The following is a 21,946-nucleotide window of genomic DNA, read 5'->3' on the forward strand; positions in this document are numbered from 1 at the left end:
TCATATAGATAATTTTTTTGCATATATTCATTCATATATCCATTCTTTGAGACAAATTCTTAGGTGTTTAATCATGATGTCAAAATGTATACACATTTTTGAGAACTTTGCCAAGTAGCTTTTCAAAACTCATTTCTAATTCTGATTGTATGAATAAATGTGTCCGTTTCTCCATATCTTCATCAGTGCTGCACCTTATCATTTAAAATATTTTGCTGGTTTCATGTTAAAATTTAATATAATTTTAATTTTCATTTCCTTCATTATTAGTGAGGTTAAACGTTTTCCATGATTTTTTTTTTTAACTAAAATGTTTGAGTTTACTTTCGTTTCTATTAACTATCTGGTTTACTGTTTAAAATTTTCTGTAAAGTAAGTAATCAGATAACCAGATTTGGTGAGAGTTGTACGTTAACAGAGTCTGTGAGATTCTGGGTAAATATTAATGTGAGGTTCCTGGTGTCCGTGCAGGGGCTTTGGGATACTATAATCAAAAAATCTTTTTCAGCTACTCTCAGGTTTATGGCTATTCTAGAGAAACAATGACACCAAATGACTAATTTCTGGATAAGTGGGGTATGACTGTTATATCACTAATTTGTATGTACATCTTCTCTGTCTGTTAGCAGAGTCTTGCTACAACAGAGTCACTTTGGGCATGCATTTCTAAAGTGACACTGAGGCTGCAGAACTATTTCCTTGTAGTCATCAATACTGTGTCTTCAGAGACTAAATTCTTTTTGGAAAAGTTTTACTGATTATTAATTTCACCAGTATGTTGAATATTTAATTTGGAATGTTGTAAGTTGGGACTGACATACCCACAATAAGAATATCAGTGTATTGAGAAGATTCTTCATTTTCTTCTGTTTCTAGAAACCACCAAGTTATATATGACAGAGATAATTATTCAGCCATCTGAGAGAAATTTTCCCATTCTACCAAGGTACCAATAGCTAATTAAGTTTATTTTGTTATTTTGAATTTAGAGAAAGTGGGTACAATTGCTTATTTGGGAATTCATTTTTATATGTACTTCTCTTTATGTGGAAAGGCAAAAAAGGAAAAAAAAAAAGCCTTTGAGAAAGACTTTTAGGTAGTTAAACCAAACCAAATATACAAGAGACTTGAGGGTTTATTTCTTTATGTTTTGTTCATATAACGTTATAGACAAAGGATCTTACAACATAATCATCAGTAGTCTTGTGGATAATTATTTTTAATTTGACCTGTTTAAAATTTGAAACATGGAGCAGTTTTCAAATGATTCTTATGTTTTAAAAAATGGTACTTCACCACTCAATCTATAAGCGTTTCTTTTCTTTGAATCTTTTTAGTTTGCAAACAAAAAATAACTGAAATATGTTTCATTGTGGTTTATTTATTGATGTCTAAAAATTATGGCAATCTAAACATAGCCTTGAATTTTATCTTCCTGTAAATACTTTGATTTTACACCTCAAAGCCAACACTTTAATGAAATCCAAATGAAAAACATTGTAGACAATACTGTCTAATGTTTGGGAGGAAATTTCTCACCTTCCTTTGTAACTTTTTCACTGTTTAATGTGTTACAGCACAAATGGAATACCATATTTTACACAAATAACACATGCCTTGTATGTTTGTTTGCCAATCGCACCCTTCCCCTACAAGGTATTTTTGTAAGCACCGCTATGCCAATTTTTTTTACATGTTGCTGTTAAAAAAAAAATTGGCACAGCATGCTTATGAAAATACCTTGCGGGGGGAGGGCATGGTTGGCAAACAAACGTACAAGGCGTGCGTTATTTGCATAAAAATGCTGTATTGTTCTAACATGGTACTTTTTATTCAGTAGGAGAGAATAGATTTGGTATGTAAATGTATTAAGGATTGAAGAAGAGGTTTAAGAAGAATGAAGCAAACACAAGTGTATTAGAATATATTAAAATCCACATTAGCACAATTTGTGAGGGAGTGGGAAGTGTACAGAAAACTCTGGCATGCAGATGTCTCTGCTTTTAGGTACCTTGTGAGTATTTTTGGCTCTTCTTGCCGTTAGAGTTGTTATGAAAGGCACATTGTGAAAACTGATTTCTGTTCCAACAGGTCTCAGTTTGTACAGAGCGTTATTGCCCAGTGTTTGGTGGAACTGTCTTCTGCTAGAAGCACTTTTAGATTCACTATTCAAGGTCACGACGGGAAAGCGTACGTCTTGGTAAGAAATGATTGTAGCCTAGTAATCCTAAGTCTCACAGATTCTTTAATTTTTGTCACTTTTTTCTTAATTATCAGGTCTAGAAAATAAATGATCGAAAATTAATTTTTTATTATCAGATTAATTCATAAATCAAATTCCTTTAATTCAGTTAGAAATGATCAAGTGCCAGTGTGGGCTAGGGCACTAAGAATACAGAGTAAAGTTTGATTCCTGCTCTTTAGAAACTCACCTCACACGATATGGTTTTTCACTCTTAGTTTTTATCGTGGTTAGAATAACACCATTCTGTCTCTCTCACTTTTATTTGTCTATTTGATACCCTTATGTATAAAATAAGTACTGGTGCTCCTATTTTTTTAGTTGCCCCTGTTTTTTAATATATAATTATTGATTTTGCTGTTTATATAAATAAAACATGATTATTATATAAAATTTGAAAAGTAGAGGAAAGCAAAAGAAGAAATGTAAAGTCATAGTTAATCTCAACACCCAGAGATAATCATTTTGGTTCCTTATTTTATACATTCCAAAGTTGGAATTGTATTCTTTTTTAAAAATTTTATTGTGATAAAATATATAACAAAACATTTGCCAATTTAACCATTTTTAAGTGTACAATTCAGTAACATCAGTTATATTTACCATGTAGGGCAACTATCACCACTATCTATTTCCAAATGATTTTCATTACCTCAAACAGAAACTCAGTACCCGTTAAGCAATAACTCCCCATTTTCTTCTACCCCTAGCCCCTGGCAACCACTAATAAACTTGTCTCTATTATACGTTTGCATCTTTTAGATATTTTGTATAAATGGGGGAATTGAATTCTTAAGCTTTTTGTAACCATTTCTCATGTTATTGCTAATTCTTTATACATTTTTTAACCTCCAGAAAACTCCATGGAACATAATTTATTTATTTTCTTACTGAACACTTCGTAGTGATTTTTTCACTATAATAAATAATGCTACTTTGAACATCGTTTGAAATCACACTTATATGTACTTTCAAAAGATTATAGAATATATATTTAGAAATTATAAATTACAGCTTTCAACTATGGTGTACTGACACTCTGGAAGGCTAAACTTAGTGAGTGAGAAAGGGATAGAATTGCAGGTGGCTGTCTGGAAGTTGGACATAATCCACAGTCATTTTCATTTGTGTTGTAGACTTAAAAAGTAAAAGAATCTAGGTACATCCTCGGTAGTGTTTTAGAATGTGCTGCCTTGTGAGAATGACTTAGTGGACAAAAGATTCTCCCTTTCAGCTGAGCAGTGCCAGGGATGTGATGATGGAAGCATATGCTTCCTGTTGTTAATAGCTTCTGTTGGCTTCCAACTCATGGTGATCTCCTGAGCAACAGAACAGAACACTGGTGGGTCCTGCACCATCCCCATGATCAGTTGCAGATCAGACTGTTGTGATCCATAGGGTTTTCATTGGCTGATTTTTGGAAGTAGATCACCAGGCCTTTCTTCCTAATGCTTCTATTAAGGCAGTTCTGTTTCGTTTATTTGGCTTTAGTGTAAGATTTTACTTGAAAACAGGATTTTCCTGCTCAAAAATACTCAGAATCACTGCTACACTAATAATTTCCCTGACTTTTTGGTGTTTGGGAAGTAGTGGCCAGGTTTAGAGGAGAGGCTCTGCAGCAAGCAGAATCATTTCCTAGATGTACTACAAGCATTTAATACTACACTGTTTGTATTAAAAATATTGTTCTACAGAAAATAATTTTTGACATGTACGTAGAAATCCAAGAGTCATGGCCCAGGTCTCTTCCCTGCATCCACATCTGTTTTATTCAGTCAGTAAACATATACTAAGTCATCCCCTATTTGAATGTCACTGTTCTAGTTGCTCAGGGTAGAATAATACCTTCAAGCAACTCACAGGATAATAAGGAAAACATGGTAGCAAAAAAGAGGCGCGATGATGGGGAGGCGGCTAGGGCTTGTTGCTAGGTGTGCCTTTGTAGTTGACCATCCATTACAAGGACCCCATGCTTCTCTAATTTCAGATCATTTCTATGAGAAGCTAAAATACGTCCTGACTGAAGTTGATACAAACTACACCTTATAGTCATAGCTTGAAATCAGTTTTGTTTTCTTTTTATTGCAAGATTTTCAAGCTGAAAATCAGAAGTAAGAATTTTTTAAACCTATGACATGTCATCAGGAAAGACTAATCTCTAGAGAAGGACATCATGGTTTAGTAAAGTAGAGAGTCAGCGAAAATGAGGGAAAGCCTCAATGAGATGGATTGACACAACAGCCCCAACAATGGACTCAAACGTACCAACATTCATGAAGATGGCAGAGGACTAGACAATGTTTTGTTCTGTTATACAAAAGGTTGCCATGAATCAGAGCAGACTCTACTGCAGCTAACAACTATTATATATATATAGATATATATATTTTTTTTTAATTTGTTTTTATATTCTTGAAACACATTCAGACAACATGAAGAACATAAAGAAATGGTAGCTTCCTCTTCTTGTCCCCTCCTCTGCCCTGCTATATTACACTATCCAGAGGTAATCACTATTAACAGTTTGGTATATGTACCTCAAATTTTTTTTCTATCCATATGCAACTATATATATATGTACATGCACAGGTATTTGTGAAAAACAGAATCACGTGATTAGCATTTTTCTGCAACATGCTTCCTTCGCATAACAGTGTATCCTGAGCATTGTTTCTTGTTAGGGTAAATATAGATCTCTTTGATAACTAGTACTCCATTTTGTGACTATTAAAGACAGTGGTACAATGAAAATAATCTTTGCATGCATATTTTAGTACTTCTTTACTAAAAGTGGATCCCTGGTAGCACAGTGGTTAAGAGCTCGGCTGCTAACCAAAAGATGGGCAGTTTGAATCTACCAGCCACTCCTTGGAAACCCTGTGGGACAGTTCTGTCCCGTAGGGTTGCTATCTATGAGTCAGAATCAACTTGACGGCAATGGGTTTTTTAAAAGTAAATGAATCCTTGGAATAAGATTGCGCGGTATTAGAATATGTACATTTTAAACCCTGAAAATTGTCACCCTCCAAAACTGTTACACTCATTTACCCTTATGGGGTAAATTAGTATCTCCTTTACTGGGCTGGTACACCCATTCCCTAGATGCTGAGTGTTGGCTGCTGATGGCTCACAGCTACTCCCTTCTGTAGAGAATTGCCCTTGGCTACCACATGCCACCTTTCTCACTCCCTTTAGTGCCCTCCACTCTCCCTCCCTCCTGCCTTGGTCAGCCCAGCTGCCAATTACTGACTGACCCTGGTGTTATGGATTGAATTGTGTCCCCCCAAAATATGTGTTGTAAATCCTAACCTCTATGCCTGTGGTTATAATCCCATTTAGGAATGTGTTGTCTTTGTTATGTTAATGGACAGGATTAGAATAGGGTGTGTCTTAAATCAATCTCTTTTGAGATATAAAAGAGAATAAACAAGCAAGCTAGAGAATCAGGATGGGGTAAGATAGATGCCCAGCCACACGGAGGTCTCTAAGGAACCAAGAAGCAGAAGCTGAAGAGTCAAGGACCTTCCTCCAGAGCCAACAGAGAGAGAGAATTCTCCTGAGCTGGTGCTCTGAATTTAGACTTCTAGCCTCCTAAACTATGAGAAAATAAATTTCTGTTTGTTAAAGCCACCCACTTGTAGTATTTCTGTTACAGCAGCACTAGTTAACTAAGACACCTGGGGTACAAAACAATGGGCCCTCCTGTCTCAAGGTGAGACCAGCTCTGTAGGTACACTTCATGCACCACAGCTCCCTGGAATCAGATTGAAGCTTGGAACTCCAGCTCAAACCACATCCTTGCCTAGCTCCTTCCCCAGTCTTGCCTGTTTCCCTTACTCCCTTTCTCCTGAGAGGATTCCCTCGAATCATGTACACTCAAATCCCAGAACACTTCTACCAGTGGTGTATGGGAATACCCATTTCTAAAACCTTCTTCTAAACTGGATGTTTTCAGTCTTTGTACTAAGTTAAAAACAGCAATGTAAAAAATTCGCATTTTTATTACTAGTTAACATTTTTATGTTTATTAGTCACTTATTTCTTCACTTAGTTTACATGTTTATATTTTTTGCTTGTATTTCTATTGGGCTAGGTTTTTTTTGTTCCCCACCCCCCCACACTTACTTATTTTTAGAAGCTCTGTATGTTATAGATGGAGCCCTGGTGGCACAGTGGTTAAGAGCTACGGCTGCTAACCAAAAGGTTGGCAGTTCGAATCCACCAGCCACTCCTTGGGAACCCTATGGGACAGTTCTACTCTGTCCTATAGAGTCGCTATGAGCTGGAATTGACTCAATGGCAATTGACTCAATTGTATATGTTATAGATAATAATTTTGTTATATATGTATTAACTATTCTAGACTGTTTTTAACTTGATAATGTTGGGTGCTCTATCAAATGTTATGCTTTGAATGGCCCTCCTTACTTAAAAATTATGTACATCTTTCTCCTGTATTTTTTTTTCTGGTATTTTTATAGACTTTTTTCCTCCCTTTTGAGTGGTGGTATAATAATGAATATAGTGGTAATATTCTTATACTTGGATTTTTCTCTTTATACCTTTAGTTATGGCTTTTAAACTCAGACAGTTTGGTGATTGAATCTTTGGGAAATTCTAAAAGTATCAAAAAATTCCCGTTGTTGGAAGATATTTTGAAGGATGATTCCAGTTCTGCCTGGAACGCCATCAAAGTCCTGTACCAGCCATGTATCAAAAACAGGAACAAAAAGTAAGTTGTGCTTTCATTTTCTCATTCTATATTATATTTTAGTTTCTATTGCCATGTTTGGTGTTTAAGAAATTAATGAATTAAATGGTACTGTACCACTTCCCTCCTTGAAGCTTCTAGGAGTCATACTGCTAAATATTATACTTTCAAAGTAGATTGAATTATCACAGATGAATCATGCTAACATGTAGAAAGCTTACTTTTATTGAAAACAATTGGTCTTTTTCTTGCTAACATATAGAAAGCTTACTTTTATTGAAAACAGTTGGTCTTTTTCTTGCAGCCTCAGCTGCCTGTACATGTGGGCTGCAGTGCTAAATCAGACTTTAACAACTATGATGATTTACTGATAAGGTCCTTCTAGGCATTGGGGATACAATAGTGAGCAAAACAAAAGCCTGCCTCCTGGCCTTGCCGTTCTGATAGGGGGATTGCAGACCATAGGCAAAACAAACGCAAAATAATAAAAAAACGTGTATAGCTCTTCCTATGTGTCAGGCACTGATCTAAGGGCTTCTAGGTCATTTAAGCTTAACAGCAACCTTATGAGGCAAGTACTACTGTTATCCCCATTTTAAAGATAAGGACGGTAAACACAGATGTTAAATTTCTAGTGAAAAATAAAGCAAGGTAAGGTACTTGGAGACTGCTGGGATGGGTATAGGAGGTTGTCATTTTATATTGAAAAGTCAGGGAAAGTTCGTCCGATGAGTTGATATTTCAGTTGAGAACTTGAGAGAGTGAGGAATGAACCATATCTGAGGGAAGAACATTCCAGGCAAAAAGAATAACAAATGCTTTATTTGAACACATTGGAATTTTATACATATCCTATACTCTCAAATTGGTTTGATCAGATTTGTTCTAAGAACAGAAAGATCCCAGTCTTCTTCTGGGAACTGAAAAGACATTAAAAAAAGATTATCGCTTAAAAAAATTATGCAAGCAGTATAAATCATAAAAGAATCAAATAGTACAGGTATACATAAAGTTAAATATGAAAGTTCTCCATCATATCCCTCTCCAAAAGTAAAAAGTTTAATGCGTATTCAAGTCCTTTTTCTGTTCATTCTGAATTCTTAACCTAACTTGAATGATACCATATGTGTGTGTGTGTGTGTGTGTGTGTGTGTGTGTGTGTGTGTATGTATATGTGGTATGTATATATTTAAACACTATATCTTGAAGATTCTTTCCGTGTAAGTGCTTGGCATTTTATGAAATTGGTATACTATAAATTATTTAACTATTTTTCAGTTGATAGATATTTGAATTATTTCGTTTTTGCTTTTATAATTATTATTGTACCTTTGTAACTATGTTTTGTGATTATGTGCAAGTTTTTCTGTAAGAGGGATTTCTAGAAGTAGAATTGCTGAGTTAAAGGGTATGGCCATTTAAATTTTTTATAGATAATACCAAATTCTCAAGAAGGCATTGCCAATTTATACTCCCACCCGAAGTTTCTATAAATACCCATTTCCCTACACCTTCATCTAAATTGTCATTTAGGTTTTTGTCCATCTGATGCCAATCTAACTAAACAGGTTTGTGTGGCTATCCTTGTGTTTCATTGAGGCATGGTCAGAGAATATGGCTTATGTTTTACACTTCGGGGAACTTGCTGAGGTTTGTGTGTGTGTGTGTGTGTATGTGCGGTCAACTTTTAAGTTGTTCACTGGGTATACTCCTGTGTTGACTATTTTGTGTGTGTGAGTGTGTGTGTGTGTGTGTACCTTAAGATTTAAATTTATATAGCTAAGTTTATTAAAATCGTTTATATTCATCTTTTTTATTTATTTGAAATGTGGAATTTTGAGAAAGGTATGTTAAGTCTCTATGATGATGGAAAAGCCATTTTTTTCTGGTCTTGATATGTTTTTGCATTATATATTTGAAAGCTATGTTACTAAATACATAAAGGTTTGTGACATGACAACTCAAATGACTGCACATTTTATCAGTAGGAGACATTGCTTTTGTCTTCCTTATTTCTAATTTTCCTGTTGTTAATTTCTATATTCTTTATTTAAATAATTGATTTGTTATATATTTTTCCATTTCCTTATTTTCAGTGTCCTGTGTCATTTTATCTTAGGTATATGTCTTGTAAGCTACATGTAGCTGGATATTTTAAAATTCCAAATGTGAGAGTCTCTCTGTTTTAACAGTCAATTTAACCAATTCACATTTATTATGATTCTTTATATAGTTGGACTTACTCCTGCCATGTTTTGGACTGGTTGCCTTCTTTTTGTGTCATTTCTTTCCTCTGATGATTTGAAAGTAAAAACATCTATTTCAGATTTCTAGTTTTTAAAATTTTAACACACATATTTAGACTTAGTTTTTATTATCAATATCTAGTTTAATTAGTATCTTCAAAAAAAAAAAAAACTCTTTACAAGGTTTCACGTTTCTTTTCTTGCTCCATTCTTCACCTACCCGCTCCCCTACGTTGAGATCATCTGGGATTCTGATGATGGTGGTTGTATTTCTTCTTTAAAAAAATGTATCAATCCAAAGTGCTACTCTGTTTGCTTACCTCTTACTTATTCTTTCATGTATCTTGACTATGAATGTTTTTATATTTTTATTGTGTAAGTCCATTTCCCTAACAAATATGTAGTATTGTTTGATATGGTTTAAAAATATTTACAAATAGTATTATATGTATCCTTCTGTAATTTTCTTCATTCAGTATTCCTTGCTTCACTTTTTAATTTGATGTAGTATATTCTGTAACAATTCTATAAAACCAGAACTGGAGTCAATACTTGCATATCTGGAAATGTATTCTGCCTATTTTGTCTCTTTGAAAACCTTTAGGATTTTCTCTTTATCTTTGTGTTTTTAAGATTTCATGAGGAAGTATTTAGGAGTGAATGTTCAAAATTTTCTCTATGTCATTATCTGTTCTTGTTTAATAGGTGCAATATTCTCGCAATCTATGAAGATAATAATTATATTTAAAGTATTCTGTTTGCTCTACTAACTCTTTTTCGTTGAGTGTTATCTCTTCTTTTTTGAAAAGAGAGGTTGAGTTTGGTACTTCTTTTTCATAGTGTAGGTTTTTCCAAATGTTTGATGATTTTACTAGAGTTCCTGCAGTAGAACATAAGCTCCATGCGAGCCAGGACCTTATCTGTCTTGCCCATCACAGCATCTAGATTAGTACACATAGTAGGTACTCAAAACATGTTTGTTAAACGAAGGGTTTGTAGTTTTCTCTTTATCTTTGTATTTGATAATTTATCTATTTGTGACTATATGTTCTTGTTACCATAATCTGCCTTTAGGGAAGAGTGAAATAAAACTCAAAGGCTCGAGTGCTAGTTTGCCTTTTGGGTGTTAAGAAAAGAGAGGTGATTGTAGAATCGGTTATAGTGATGAACCTTTGATTCACTATTATGTAGAATCTTTATACTGCTTTTCTTGAGGAATGTTACAAGGATTCAATATGCCTGTCCCATTATTTCACTTATTTTTCACAGTCCACTCTGGCACTAGAAATAAAATGACTATAGTCAGTTATGTTCTGCTGTGTTTGATTAGAGGACACTTTATTTTTTTAACTCCAGATGTCTTGGGGACAAGTTGATGTCCAATAAATGAGTTTAGTACCTCAGTTTGCCTGTTTTGTATAACTGTTTTTGTTGTGCTTTTTCCTCCTGCTAATATTTGAGTCTGTATCTCCCAAAGGTAGGAAGAGAATTTCACAAGCTGAGTAAACATCCTGTGAGTTGTTGACTTTTGTCTTTTAAGGACATTAGCATCATTCTTTTTGGGTATGACTGAGCAATCTGTAGACTCCTGCCATATTTTTGGCACATGGGGTGATGCATTAACTATTTTAGTCCAGTTGACTAGAATTTTTTTCTACTGGAAGTTTGGGTTGCCAGATGGTAGTCTAAAAGAGGAAAATAGCAAATGTAAGTATGATTTTATTTCCTTGAGCACACACAAAAAGTGGCATGTAATATTTTTAGACTGTTCTTTCTAGCAATAGATATATCTTTCTTAACAAGAAAGTTGTTTTTTTATTACCCCCTTTCCTTCTCATTTTTGCAATATGGTGAGCACCAATGTGTTTTTTGTTTGTTTGTTTTTACTTTTCCAAGTATTGCACTGGAGGAATTTATTTTTTATCTCAGCATTCATATCAGAGTTTAGAGTCAAAGTATTAATTTTTAAGTGATGGATTCCAATCTAAGTTAACTTCTACAATTTAATTTGGTTAATGTATCAATCCACCTGTAATCTCATCTTCTCTAGACTTGAGGCAATTTTACCCCCAGAGGACCTTTGGCAATGTCTGGAGACATTTTAGTTGTTACAACTTGGGGTAGGAGTGGGGAAGGGGCTACCGGCATCTAGTAGGTAGAGGTCAGGGATGTTGTTGAATATCCTCCAGTGCACAGAAGACCCCACCCCACCCACAACAAAGAATCATCCAGCCCAAAATGTCAGTAGTGCCAGGGATGACAAACTGCTCTAGGCTATCTCCTGAAATCAAGTTGTGTCTGCCTTTTCCCTCTGAGTGTTGTAGCCCACTATTTTCTTGAAATTCTATTTGTGCCAGCAAATAAGAGAAACTTTTACTGTGGCATTAGCTAAAATCTCTGTAATCCCACAAGTTGAATTTGTTAAATAAACAGGATAAGTGGTGAAATATAATATAAATATTCGTTGTTACACTTCTTTCTTCTTTTTAAATAAGGGAAATGTGAAGAATAGATTTATTTTCATTTAAATAATGGTGAGAAATTTCATAGGTTTCAAGTCTCTTGTTCTCATATTTTAAAAAGAACTTAGGGAATGTAATCATTAAGTGTAAATAAGTGTTATTTTTTAAAACCTAAAGTGAATTTTCTTCACTGTGTAAGTTACATAAGTTCTAATATTGGAACTGGTTCTTACCACCTTTTTCAAAAGATGAAGTGTCCAATTTAGGAATCTTGAAAATTTGAACTGAGTAAAGCTATTCTACAGTCCTACGTTTAATAGCAGCATTTTCATACAAGATGTATCGAGGAACAAATGTTGATTAAATGTTAGATTTAACTCCTGGTTTTAGCAGAATTTAGAAAGTAAATTTTATGAACTAACTAGAATTCTCTCTGCTGGCTATATATTGGTAAATACTTCTTTTAAATTGTAAGTGTTGTTTTTGCCTTAATTGTTGCTTTTTATAGTGAAATAAAAACACATATAAACCATACTCATATATATTGCACATATGTAAAATAGCATTAACGGTCATTTTTGTTTGTGAAGGAGTATTTCTTTCGTCTTTTCCCCCTTTATTTCACAATAAAATTGAAATTGTGCTTGATTCTGATGCTCTGTATCTGCTGTGACAGAGACTATTATTGCCCAAAACAGTTGAGAGATAAAATTGGGTGGTTCTGAGGAAGAGATTTAGAGGAACTTGTCTTTTTGATTGATTAAAACAAACCAAATATTAATTTATGCTATTTTATATCCAGCAGAATATCTTTAAGACCTCTTATTTATTATTGTGTAACCTGGTGAAGCACTTCAGAATAACTTTATTTGGATAGTATGTGAATATGATTTCTAGAATAAATAGATACTGAAAGAATGAGTGAATGAGTGGCTTAGTATCACCAACCCCTAAAGAGCACTTTATTAAGCTACATCAAGTAAGTATTTACTTCCCCATGTAGGAGTCACAGAGTGGCATTTAAGTGTATTCCAATTAGGGATGTGGTCTTTACAGAGTAGGGTAGACTTGAACCTGAGATAAGAATGGACAGTACCACTGTTTTAATTGTAAACTATAGCCATAGAATTTTAAGAGCTATTGAAACTTCAGAAATTACTGAATCCAATTCTTATATTTTATAAGGGAGTAAACTGAAGATCAAAAAGAGAAATAACTATAGTTATTTACTTTTTTTAGTGATCAAGCCAGAATTAGAGCCAGGTTGTCCTGATTCTAAATTTAGTACTTTTTCATTATATCATGTAGTCCCTCACCATAAAATTTTAGACCTGAAAATGCCAGATAAATGTTTATTTTTTCTCCAGAAAAATTCCCCTGGTGGTTTATAATCTGTCAGCCTTTGGATTACTCCCCCAATATACTGCTTACTATACTAGATATTTATGCATCTTAATATGTAACATCAATAGCAGAAACTTCTGATTTATAGAATGTTCATATCTGATGTTATAGATCAGAATTTAAGGGTACAAATGTGATTTTTTTTTTTTTAAGAAGTGCAGTGCTCTAGCTTCATAGAACAGGACTCCACTGAATGGAAATTAATCTAAAAATACAGGAAAGTAGTTAGGTGCTATGGGAACATGTAAATGCTTCCTTGGAAACCACTTTTCACACATTAAATTGTTTGTACCATATTGTCTCCAAGACTTATCCAAAATCTTGGGTAATGTTTCTAGGGACGATTCTTCATTATTAAGCAAATTGAGTACACACCGTCTTCATTTGTGACTGCAAAAATCTTTCCTTTGATTGGACTGTATAAGTACAATGACTAAACTCAGATTTATTTATTTGGAATATCTGTATTATCCATGAATTCATTTGTAATCATTAGAGATATAGGAAATAAGACCACGGCACATAATACAAGTGAGCTTTTTTTCCCTAGAGATTCCAATAAAAGCAAGCTTCCTGTGAAAAGCAATTCATCTCTTGAGATTGCTTCCTTGAGGGAAATCTGGTTTCCTTCATCTGATAAAAAAAAATGTGAGACAAGTATAGTTAAGAGCTGTGAGAGTAAAAAGGAGATGGGACTGAGATTAGATAGAGGAAAGGAGTATGCATGTAAAATTGTTTCTTCACTTTTCTGTGTTTTCTAATCTTTATGTTAATGTTATGGATTGAATTATGTCCCCAAAAATGTGTCAACTTGGCTAGGGCATGATTCCTAGTATTGTGTGATTGTCCACCATTTTGTCATCTGATGTGATTTTCCTATGTGTTGTAAATCCTACCTGTATGATGTTAATGAGGCAGGATTAGAGGCAGTTATGTTAAGGAGGCAGGACTCAATTTATAAGATTAGGTTGTTTCTTGAGTCAATATCTTTTGAGATACAAAAGAGAAGCCAGTAGAGAGACGGGGGACCTCATTACCACCAAGCAAGAAGAGCCAGGTCCTTTGGACCCAGGGTTTGTGTGCTGAGAAGTTCCTAGACTAGGGGAAGATTGATGACAAGACCTTTCCCAAGACTGACAGAGAGAAAACACTTTCCCTTGGAGCTGGCATCTTGAATTCGTACTTCTAGCCTCCTAGACTGTGAGAGAATAAATTTCTCTTTGTTAAAGCCATACACTTGTGATATTTCTGTTATAGCAGCACTAGATAACTAAGACAGTTAGAAGCATTTGGGTTTTTTTTTTTTTCCTCTCTTTTTTATTATCTCCTAATGTAATTGGTGGCCCTGGTGGTGCAGTGATTAAAGTGCTTGGCTGCTGACTGAAAGGTCAGTGGTTCAAACCCACCAGTCATTCTATGGGAGAAAGAAGTGGCAGTCTGCTTTCATAAAGATTACAAAGGCTTGGAAACCCCAGGATGGGTTCCTACTCTGTTTTATAGGGTCTTTATGGATCAGAATCAACTCGATGGCAGTGGGTTTTTAGAATGTACTTGGTATTGTAAGTTATTCCAAAGCAAGAGAATGAAGATTTCTGCCCTAATGGAACTTATAGTAAAGTTAAGGCAACAACGCAAATGTACAAAAAATTCTTTCAAAAGACCGAATTCTACATAAATGCTGAGGAACAGATTTTGGTGAAGAACATTTATTCATTAGCTGAATTGAAGAAAATGAAAAAAGTTGGAAGTACTCACCTTCACTCCCTCCCACTCCCGTGGTAAAAGCTGAAAATGGCTTGACAGGGAAAGTTTGCATGTTTTCATATGTTAAATTTTAGGGTCAACCAGTAGGCTGCTACAGATGAAGTAGTGTGTAGCTACCCCAGAGGGACTGGTTGGGAGTGGGTGGTGGGGCAGTCATTTATCCACAGGGAGTCTCCCATATATCTGCTTAGCATACTGGGACTCTCCCCAAAAGCTATCATTTGAAAGAATGAACGGGTTCCACAACTGAAAAACCTTCTATTTTTTGTGACGTGCATTTCAACCAGTCTGTGCGTGAATTCATTGGGCAATAGCAAGCATACTGCTTGCAGAAGCAACTACATTGAGAAAGTTAGAATGAGCTTCCTTTTATTGGACTGAAATCTGCCTCCCAGAAACTGTCATTCAGGGCTACCAAAAATTAACTTACTGATTCTTGGGCAAATATTATTATTAGTGGGTACCACGGGTGGGAGGGAGGGGGAAAAGGAAAGTCATTGCTTACGGGGCATTGAGTTTCTTAAGGGTGGGTGGTGAAATAATTTGGGAAAGGATAGTGGTAATGGTTGCATAACATGATGAACATAATGTCACTGAATTATATACATACAAATTGTTGAGTTGACAAATGTTTTGTTATATGTATTTTTACCACAGTAAAAAAAAAGTTAATCTACTGATTCTTGAACATAACAGCTTTTTTAATACTCAGATAATCTGACACTGTCTCCTAAGTTTTCTATTCTCTAGGCCAGCATCCTAAAACGGCATGGTTTCTGTCAGTTGTGTGTAGATAGGGTAAACTGGAAAGAAGCTAGAACTAGGGATATATCCTACAAAGCTGTGTTAGGTAATTTAGTTGTAAAGAGAAAACTGTGCTGCATGGAACTAGACAAGGAAGGCTGGATTTCAGGAATCCATAGAATTTAAACTGTGTACATAAAAGTTTTCAACCTCAGGTATTGGAGATGCTCATTCTTTCATTGATTCATTCAACAAATACTTATTAAATGCATACTACTGTGCTAGGTATTGGGGATACAGTATTGAGCAAAAAGAGACCCATGTGTCTTATCTCATAGACCTTATGACAGTCTAGTGGGAAAGATAAATAAATGCAAAATTGCAACCTGAATAGTGGTATGAAGAAGAGATATATGGTGCTATGAGAGCATATCAGAGGGAGACCAACCACGTCAGGATAGAATTCCATGAAGAGTTGATGCTTGACTTATATCTGAAGCATGAGAAGGAGTTAACTGTGTGAAGAGCACCTAGACTAGGGGAAGAGCAATACAAAGAACCTAGGGTAGGAGAGACCACGGTGAAGACAGGTGGCTGTGATGGAGAGAGTAAGAAACAGGACTTTGGTAAGGAGGAACCAGACCAATTCAGGGCCCTGAACAACACTTAGAGTTTTATCTTTTTGTTTATTCTAAGAACAATGAGAATCTATTGAGCATTTTATCCAGAAAGAAGGATGAGATGGCTTAATTTATGCTTCAGAAATAACATTCTGACAGTCCTGTAGAGAACATTTAGATATGGGTAGATCATATAGGAAGCTATTGCAGTAATCCAAGAGAAATGATTTTGGTTAGGACCAGGACAATGATAGCTGAGATAGATCTGAGAGATACTTAGTAAGTAAAATTGCAGCATCTGGTGATTGATTGGATTTGGCGGATGTATCACTATTCATTGAGATAGAGAACACTGGAAGGAGATCACTTTGGGAGAAGATAATGAAGTTGTTTTGTACATGTTGAATTTGAGGTACCTTTGTGTCATTCCAGAGGAAATAATCAAGTAGAAAATTGAATATATAGACCTGGGGTTCAGATGAAAAGTTTGGGCTGGATTTGTAAATTTGTGTGTCATCTTCATATTGGTCCTCATTGAATCTGAGGGTGTGAGTGAGGTTGCTTAGGAAGAGAGAATGGAAGAACTGAGCTGTGAAGAAAACTTACATTTATCGACCAGGTAGAGGAGGAGAAGCCTGGAAAGGAGGTTGAGGAAAAGAAGCCAGAGAGGCAGGAGGAAAATCAACAGAAGAAGTAGTCAGATGCTGCTGAGAGATCAGATAGGTTGTTGAATGTAAAATGTGCATTGGCTTTAGATGACAAAGGTCATTGGTGACTTTAGCAGGGATTTTTTTTTTTGGGAGGGTGAGTGGGCTGGAAGCTAGGTTGGAATAGATGAGCAGTGAGTGAGAGGTGATGTAACAGAGACAAAAAGTATGGACAACTCTTTCAACAAGTTTGTCTATGAAGGAAAGGAGAGTTAGAATTGGGGATAAGGAGATGATTGAAGGTTGGCAAGTGAGGTTAGACCCCTTGAGTCTATTTAAAAGCCAACAGAGAGGATCCTGTTGAGAGGAAGAGGTTGATTACACATGAAAAAGAAGTGATGAGTGATAAAAGTGAGATTTCTGACACGATAGAAGGGGCTGATACCTCAGTCTCAGGTGGAACAATTAGCATTGGGAGCAGCGATGGCTCCCCTTTTACAGCAGGAGGGAAGGAAATCAGGCTTTTGGTGTGGATGGAACAGTTTACAGTTTGGTTTGGGGAAGATGAGAGATGTACTCTGATGGCTTCTATTTTATCTGTAAAACAGGAGTTAAGAACAGAGGCGTAAGAGGAAAATGGGTAGAGATAGTGGGCAGTTGGAAATTTGAAGAGACTGAATAAGGTTTAAAATGGTCATTTGGAGAGGAGGTGAATGAAATGACTAGAGATTAGTGGGATTGACAGGCATTGTTCACTTCCCATTTGAGGTTTATGATCGTGAACGTATAGAGTGATAATGGCTTTCTCCAGCTTATCATCTATGTGAGTGCAGGCACAGAGAGAAAGGGGGTAGTTGGCTTCATCAGGGTTAACGTTTTTTGTCAGCTGTGAAGAGTGTTGTGTTTACTCTTGCTTTTAAAATGACAGGCCACAGAATCTATGTGGCCTATTTTCATAGAGATTGAGGGGTTGGAAAGGGGCCTTAGTCATGGTAGACGAGAAATTTAGCTTTAATTGTATGATAATCTGAAGCTTCTCAAAATGAGATGTTTAGAAAAGGCTGAAAATGATTGATGGGATGTGATCTCTTTAAAATATATTAAGGAAAATTCTCTTAATGCAGTTTTAGCCCTTATTTAAGGATATATGTGCCAAGTTAAATTTTATTCAAAAATTTCCGTTTAATTTTTGTAGTTCTATTTTATAAGCAAATTTATTGGGCTATTGTGGGATAATGAATGTAAAGGTACATAATCTTTAGCATCTGCCAGAGTTTTAGTTTGACATTTGTGATATAAAGCGATTGAAATGTTCCTGGTTGGTTCTGCTTTTATTCTAGACATTGGGGGTGAAAAATGAACTTTCTATTCTAAGACCAGCTGGAGTAGACGGAAGAAGTCGGTTCCTTTCAGTATCACTTGGGGATATTTTTATCCAGATGGCTGGAAGAGCCCTCCAAATGCTTGCACCTTTGTTGAAAATCAAGATAAATTGAACATTACATTATTGGCCTTCTCGTTGTTTAGGCTGGCTGCTACTGTAATATCTAGTGGTGAGGGCAAGCACTTGTCTCAGGGGCGAAGGCAGGACATCAGGCCTCAGGCTTCCAGCAAAAGCTCTAGCCTCCACAGGGCACCCTTAGCATCACAGCTCCTTCCCAACAGCCAGAACCTTACTCTAACCGTTTTCTTTCCTATTGCAGAGGAAAATTGCCTACCCACCTTAAAAAAATTAATCATTCTAATTCCCCAGGTGAATGATGAAGGCATTCTCCTTGTAAAATAATTTTCAACATCATAGGTAAAACTCAAGTCTCTTTAACCACCATTTCCAAATCCAATTCCCTCATCATAAGTAACTGTACCAGGTTGCTGTGTATCTTGCCAGACCTTTATCTAAACATATGCTTATATATGTCCCCTAGATGTAAATATAGAAATAATTTGTGTTTTCTCTTTCCCTTTTTTTCTTTCTTAAACATAAATCATGTATGGAGTTCCTAGATGGTGGAAATAGCTAATACGCTCAGCTGCTGACCAAAAGGTTGGCAGTTCGAGTCCATCCAGAGGCACCTTGGGAGAAAGGCCTAGTAATCTACTTCCGAAAAAAATCAGCCACTGAAAACCCTATGGAGAATTCTACTTATGGAGTTGCCATGAGTCAGAGTTGACTCTGTGGCACCTGGAGAAAGAGATCTTTCTGTCATTTATTTTTTTCACTCAACATTATGTCTTCTTAGTACATACAGATGTATCTCTATTTTTTTTTAACTGCCCTAGGGTATTCCATACTGTAGGTATGTCATGGTTTATTTAGCCATTTTATTAAAATTATTTTTAATTTTTTTCTCTAGCACTAACAAGTCTAAAGTCAAGATCCTTGAACATGCCTCTTTGTGCGCCTCAATAAGGATTTCTTTAAAGTGGATGGAAAGAAGTGGAATTGATGTTCCTGGGATATATTTACTTAAAAAATTTTAAATAAGCTTTTTAAAAAAATTTTTGTGATAGTTTTAGAATTATAGAAAAGTTGCAAAGATAGTACAGATTGTTCTCATGTGTTCCTCACACAATTTCTTGCCAACATGTCCACATATGCTTTTACTCCATTCGTTACTGAAACTGCTGATTTAAAGATCTCAAGTGAACACCTGGTAAGCAAAATCATTTGCTTTTTCTCAGTCCTTAGCATTCAGCATTATTACACCATTTCTAACATTGAAAGTGTTTGCCTTGGCATTCTCCTGATTTTTCTCTGACCTCTTTGCCTTTTTCCCTTCTTTCCTTGTCATTTCTGCTTTAGCTTGCTAATGGTGTTCTCCTTGACTTCTTTTTCTCCTTTGCTAAGCTCACCTGCTCTCATGGTAGCAACTCTTCTGTTGAGTAAAAACTTTCAAGCTACATTTCCAGTCCTGCCTTTCATTTAAGTTCTTTGCTTGCATCTCCATCTTGTCTCTAGGTTATTTCTGCCAGATGGCCCCACTGACTTCTCAAATCAATATGTCCAAGGCAAAAGGAACCCATTAACTTAGCTGTCAGACACGTTTCCTCTTATTTATATCTCTATCACTAGCATCACGATTCTCTTAGTCACCCAGGCTTAAAACCTAGAGTTGGCCTTTAATTATTTTCCACTTCCCTTTACATCCATTTACCAATCATGTTTATTCTACCTTCAAAATCTCCTTCAAATTTATTCTTTATTTTCTTTTCAGCATTGCCATCATCCTAATTCAGGAGTTTGCCACTCTTTATGCAGAACTTATAAGAATGTTTTCAACCTGTCTAAAGTCACTAATCTGGCTTACATTCTGCAGTGAGCGTGGTCATCCCAATCATATCACTCTCCTGCTTCCTTTTGCCTACCCAAAACCTTTGACTCCTTGGATTAGTATCTGAGGTCTTCTGTAACCAGGCTCCAGTTCTCCTGTGTCTGTCATACTCCCTGTTATGTCCAATCAAATGGATTATCTGCATCTTCTCAAATATTCATTCATCTGTGCAGGTCATATATAGTTCAATGTGTTTGTTAAGACTATACAAATACCAAAAAGGACTCTAAGCTTTCCATTTCAGCCAGTACCCATTTTGTTTTTGTAACAGTTTTATATAAAGGGATTGATAATGGAAATATGATATCTTTGGTTATAAGTATCCTTGCAGACCTAGAAAAAAATTTCTTCTGTTTTCCATGGCTAATAAACTATTCCTAGCATCTTTGGGAATTATAAAAAATAAATACATAGAAATACACTCTTTGCCCTACAGACTTTTTTTTTTTTTAAACTTTATTTCCTCAGCATTTGTTATTTCCATCATTTTTTTCCTCCTAGCAAAATAATGATACCTTTACTGGTGAAGTGACATGCCCTTGCTAATTTTATCACAGAGTTTGTTTCTAAATCAATAAGGCCAAAAGGGGGAGCTTGGGAGGCACAGGTGACATTTTATATGCTAGGTTGTTCAAGTTAACTCTGAAAAGTTAATGTAGGCATAGTCGAGTTTTCTAAAAAGAAGTGTCATCTGGGTTCAGTAAGGTTTACATAGACACTTTAGACTGCCTTTCCACTTTTGTTTTTCTGAAGTGTAATATTTTTGTGTTTTCTGTGCATCTATGTACCCTTCTTTTTTGTAAGCTTGATACAACCCCCTGTAAGATCTTTAAGGGTTAATATTGTAGTTTAATCATTTACTAATAATACTAGCTATCACTGATTGAGCTTTTATTGTGCAACAGACTTATGCTAAGCTTTTTAATACCTTATATCATTGAATTCTTATAATATCTCTGTGGGGAAGGTGCTGTAGGTACACCATAATTTATGGAATGTAAGGTTACTTGCCTAATAGCTAAGATGTAGTAGACTTCAAACCCATCAAACCCATTGTCATCGAGTCAATTCCGACTCACAGCCACCCTATAGGACAGAGTAGAACTGCCCCATACGGTTTCCAAGGAGCAGCTGGTGGATTCTAATTGCTGACCTTTTTGTTAGCAGCTGAGCTCTTAACCACTGTGCCACAAGGGCTAAAACAGGCCTGTCTTCAAAGCCCTTGGTTATGTCTGCCATGTGTCCCTCTTGTGTCAAGATTTACAGACCGTCATCTAAATCCTCTGCTTGTGAAACAGAAATAGTGGTGGAAATGGATTTATTTACTAAGAGCTGCTATTCTGGAACCTCGGACTCTTTGGGTTTATACTCCGAAGTCTCCTGTAAACCCCCAAGTAAAAGTAACTAACCCAAAAAGTTGCCTACCTAGTGAAGCCTAAACTTGGCTACTGCTTTTAAATCTAATTCAGTATCTACTCTTTTTCCTAGCTGGTTGCAAGTACCAGTTGTAATTGGCTTCCCACTGAACACATCTTAATTCATTTCCATATTACCATGCACCTACAAATGGCTTCAAACCATCTTGGCCGTCTTTGGGCTGACCCCCTTCCTTCTCTTTTCCACATTTGAACCACATGCTGATCTCTTTTTCAAATTGCTCTTCCTGCTGCCTTTCGAGTCTTTTTTCATTTTTCTCCATGTTGAGCTCTTATTTTAGTCTCTTACTTGAAGGGCTTTCTCTGGCCTCTTTGGACCTAATGCCAATACTACTCTT

General features: G+C 35.7%; 1 protein-coding gene across 4 annotated transcripts in view; it reads left to right on the forward strand.

Annotated features, from left to right (window-relative positions):
* UBE3D (ubiquitin protein ligase E3D) overlaps positions 1–21,946 on the forward strand; it is a 162,653-nt gene that overhangs the window by 48,620 nt on the left and 92,087 nt on the right. For 3 of the 4 annotated variants that reach the window (XM_023740391.1, XM_023740389.1, XM_023740390.1), the window contains exons 6-8: positions 877–946; positions 2,092–2,200; positions 6,811–6,974. In XM_023740391.1, coding sequence (XP_023596159.1) covers positions 877–946; positions 2,092–2,200; positions 6,811–6,974 — 343 coding nt within the window. Of the gene's footprint in view, positions 1–876; positions 947–2,091; positions 2,201–6,810; positions 6,975–19,194; positions 21,278–21,946 lie in introns of those variants that run through there. The other variant, XM_023740392.1, reaches the window with a different exon arrangement.

Source organism: Trichechus manatus, unplaced genomic scaffold, assembly GCF_000243295.1.
Source record: "Trichechus manatus latirostris isolate Lorelei unplaced genomic scaffold, TriManLat1.0 scaffold00154, whole genome shotgun sequence".
In the NCBI taxonomy this organism is placed as follows: domain Eukaryota; kingdom Metazoa; phylum Chordata; class Mammalia; order Sirenia; family Trichechidae; genus Trichechus; species Trichechus manatus.